General features: G+C 44.4%; 1 protein-coding gene across 1 annotated transcript; it reads left to right on the forward strand.

Annotated features, from left to right (window-relative positions):
• Window positions 1-212: 212 nt before the first annotated feature.
• On the forward strand, window positions 213-3887 carry MUCL3 (mucin like 3). The gene is made up of 2 exons (XM_069073702.1): window positions 213-2391; window positions 3077-3887. The coding sequence occupies exons 1-2, from the start codon at window positions 595-597 to the stop codon at window positions 3221-3223; spliced, it is 1944 nt and encodes a 647-aa protein (XP_068929803.1). The 5' UTR covers window positions 213-594; the 3' UTR covers window positions 3224-3887.
• The last annotated feature ends 387 nt before the right edge of the window (window positions 3888-4274 follow it).

Here is a 4274-nt window from a genome sequence, read left to right on the forward strand (position 1 = left end):
ATGGTATTAGAAGGGTGTTAAATTACAGGAAAAGAAGTAAGGATGGTTTTGCCCTTCCTCCTGCTTTTCAGTTCTACTTCCAAGGAGAGAAGTGAGACAGGGACAAGGATACAGAGGCAGTCAATGGAGTACCATGGGAAATGTGAACTTCTGGAGGGTTGATGGGAAGTATGGGGATGAACTCTTCTGTTTCTCTAATTTGCAGGTACTGCCTCATCCGATGAGCTCCTGACAATTCTTGAGTCTACAACATTTAACGATTTCATCCACCTCACTCCAGATATCATTTATAACACTACTCCTGACCCCCCAAATCTTGATACAAAACCTACACCCCTCCCCCAGTTCACAGGGAATGGCAGATCTAGCCATCAAAACTCTGTAATTAAAGTCTCTACAAAGCAACATGCTAAGAATGAAGCACAAGATCCAATTATCCGGAATGGACGGTCTGTTGACACTAAGGACACCACCTTAAAGCCTAGAAGCACAACCTGTAAAAAGAAGAGTCCCACAACAGTGCATATAAGGTCCTCAACTTTCTCAGAGACCACAGAAACCTCAAAGATTCCAGTAACTTCAAGGACATCAAACATGATCTACCCCAAGACCTCATCTACTAAGGGAACCTCCTTCAGGACCACATCTGTCTCTCCCAAAACCATAACTACCAATCATGAAGGAACAGGGGCCTCAGTTCGAAGCACATCTGTGTTATCCAAGAGCAAAGCTACCTTGGACAGGATCACAACTGTCTCACCCAAGACCACAACTATCTACCATGAGGGAATGGGGATCTCAGATAGGACCATACCTCACTTAGATAAGATTACAGGAAACACCCCCAAGGATCCTGGAACCTCAGGAAGGACAACAATTCTCTCACAGATTACCAGCACTTCACATGAGAGCACAGGAGCCTCAGACAGAACCACAACTGTCTCATCCAAGACCCCTACTATCTACCATGAGGGAATGAAAATCTCAGATAGGACCATACCTCACTTAGATAAGACTACAGGAAACACCTCCAAGGATACTAGAACTTCAGGAAGGACAACATCCCTCTCACAGATCACCAGAACCTCATATGAGAGCACAGGAGCCTCAGACAGGACCATATCTGTGTCATCTGAAATAACAGATACTTTCAGGACCACATCTGCCTCACCCGAGCCAACAGATACTTCCCACAAGGGCTTGGAAGTCTCAGACAGGACCACAACTCTCTCACATAAGACTATAACCACCAATCATGAAGGAATGGGAATTTCAGACATGACCACATCTCACTTGGATAAGACTATAGGTTACACCCCTAAAGATACTGGAACCTCAGAAATGACAACATCTCTCTCACAGATCACCAGCACCTCACACGAGATCACAGGAGCATCAGACAGGACCACATCTGTCCTAGCCAAGACCATAACTATCTACCATGAAGGAATGGGAGTCTCAGACAGGACCACACTTCACTTGGATAAGACTACAGCTAATACCCCTAAAGATACTGGAACCTCAGAAATGACAACATCTCTCTCACAGATCACCAGCACCTCACACGAGATCACAGGAGCATCAGACAGGACCACAGCTGCCTCACCCGAGATAACAGATACTTCCTACAAGATCATGGAATCCTCCTTCAGGACCACATCTGTCCCATCTCAGACTGTAACTACCTATCATGAGGGCATGGGAGCCTCAGACAGAACCACAGCTGTCTCACTCAAGGTAACAGACACTTCCCACAAGGGAACGGGAACCTCTACTATAGGAGATTTGAATAAAGTCACTGGAACATCAAATGGGACATCTGCCTTTGACAAGACCACAGGTTGGATTGTAGCTGTTTCAGATAAGGTAACTGAATCCTTAGGAACCTCATACAAGTCTATGTCTGCTTCTGGCAAAACCACAGGAATGGTGGAACCAACCATAGCCAAGGGAAGTTCAGACAAAACCATAACTTTTGGGGGAACCTCAGAAAAGATGACCAAATCCTTAGAAAGGACCACAGGCATCGACAAGACTGCAACATCTTCACATCAAACTCTGGAAGCTTCAGACAAAACTACCCAAATTCCAGATAAAACCACAAAAGCTTCAGGAACCACAAGACCCTCAGAGACCACAGGACTCTTGGGCAATACGACTGAGAAAACTTTTGCCCCTTTCACAACTCTCAACAAGAACCAAGAGTTGAATTCTACAAAGTCGGTCAATGATAACTGGCCAGACCAGAAAACAGATAATTCAAGAGGAGGGTCCCAGAATGGAGCAACCCAGGGGATGTTGGAAGGGAATTCATTTCCTGCCTGGGCCATTGTCATTGTAGTCCTGGTGGCCGTGATCCTCCTGCTACTGTTCATTGGCCTACTCATCATGGTGAGAGAGAGGGAAAGAAGGGAATAACATATTATGAAAACCATTTTAGCCTTGGGACTAGAGGCAGGGCTAGGAGAAAAAAAATACAGAACTGGAAAAAGGAACATGGAAAGGTGGGGGGAAATGTGAGTAAATATGGAAAATGGAGAAAAGGGAGAAGAATGGAATTAGGATAATGAAGAGATAATGGGAAAATGAAAGGACTGAAGGACAGAGCCAGGGGTTGGAGTATGAATGTGGGGTACTGACATAGGGTAGAATGAATGGTAGAATATGAGAGAAGAATGAGTGCAGGGGAGCACTGGCCCCAGAGTCAGGAGTACCTGAGTTTAAATCCAGCCTCAGACACTTGACACTTACTAGCTGTGTGACCTTTGGCAAATCACTTAACCCCAATTGCCTTGCCTTTTCCCCTCCAAAAAAGGAAAAAAAAAGAATGAGCATAGGAATCAGGATAGATACATAGTGTTGACAGCTGCAGTTAAGAGGAAGGATTAAGACAGAGGTGAAGAAGTGTGTAGTTGGGATGGGGATGGGGTAGAGTCACTGTCTGTGGAGAATCAGAAGGGAGGAATAATTTCTTAAAGTAAACACATATGTATAGTGTATAGTGGAGGTAGGAGAAAGATAATGATGGAAAACAACATTCAATTTTTCTTATCATTTTCTCCCAACCACCTTCTAGGCTGTCTATGCAATCCGAATGCATCACCATCGGGTAACTACAGACCAAAAGGAAAATGATGCAGAGGATGAGATTGGCCCCAATTCTTACCCTGTCTTCCTGATGGAGCAGCAAACACTGGGTCGGAACCCATTCCCGTTACCTTAGTGATCCCTCTGCAGGATCCCAACTTCAACTCCTCAAAGACTTACCCCTTCTCCTAGTCCAGGAATAAGAATTCTTCTCCTGTTTCCTAGACTCTAGTAAGGGCTAAGACTCCTAGCATTAGCAGCTTCAGTCCTTAACCAAAGGAACCAGAGGGAGGAGTCTGAAATTGCTGGGGCAGAGTAAAGGAAAAAATCTGGAGTCTTCAAAGAGAGTTAAGAGCTTGGGGGGCAAGGAACTGCATTGGACATTTGAATTTCAATAGTGGAGTAATACTTTTGATCTCTCTGGTACAGGAAAAAGGAAATGAGGTGCTACATATAGAATCCCTATAGGTTGATCCTTACACTATATTTGTTTCCCTTCCCCCAAGACTGAGCTCACACTACTGATCACATCCTCCACCCCTCTCCACCTGGCCCACTTGGGCCTTTTCCCTCTCACATCTGTTAAGTTATTCTGACCCTCATCACAGCTCCTACCAATTCCAGTCCCTCACCCCAGCTATGGCTCCCCTTCCCTCTCCAGTGATTCAGCCACATACTTTTAGGTCTCCTCTCTCTGTTTTATGTTTTAGATTCTTCTTCTCTATACTTAGGGAAGACTCTAATGCTACAGACTGGACAAGAGTTTAGTGTCAGGGAAGATGAGAAAGAGGTGTGTCTAAAGAAACAAAGGACCACTGGTTTCCTTTTACTTATCTTTTACAATAAAGGTCAAATATTTTAAATGAAGTGGGTACTGAGAAGCACCTAACACTGATGCCCTTAACAGCATCTTGGTCTTGACACTAACGATAGTTTCAAATGTCAGAAGCCTGAAGGACAAGACTGATTCTTTTTAATGGGTAATGACAGAGAAAGATTTTCTACTGTTTGGTGTGGCCAATATTTCTTAGTGCCTGGTTTTGTTTAGGTCTTACCTCCTTTCAGTGATAGCTTTGACATGACAAGTTATAGCAAACATGTTCTGAATGCCTGGTATGTGCATGACACATGGAGATGTGAGTAGTGGTGGCTGGAGGGAGGAGGCAACACAAATATAACACATGGCC

The sequence above is a fragment of the Petaurus breviceps genome, unplaced genomic scaffold (genome assembly GCF_028583685.1).
Source record: "Petaurus breviceps papuanus isolate PSGF00001 unplaced genomic scaffold, PetGlider_PUasm1.0 90865, whole genome shotgun sequence".
In the NCBI taxonomy this organism is placed as follows: domain Eukaryota; kingdom Metazoa; phylum Chordata; class Mammalia; order Diprotodontia; family Petauridae; genus Petaurus; species Petaurus breviceps.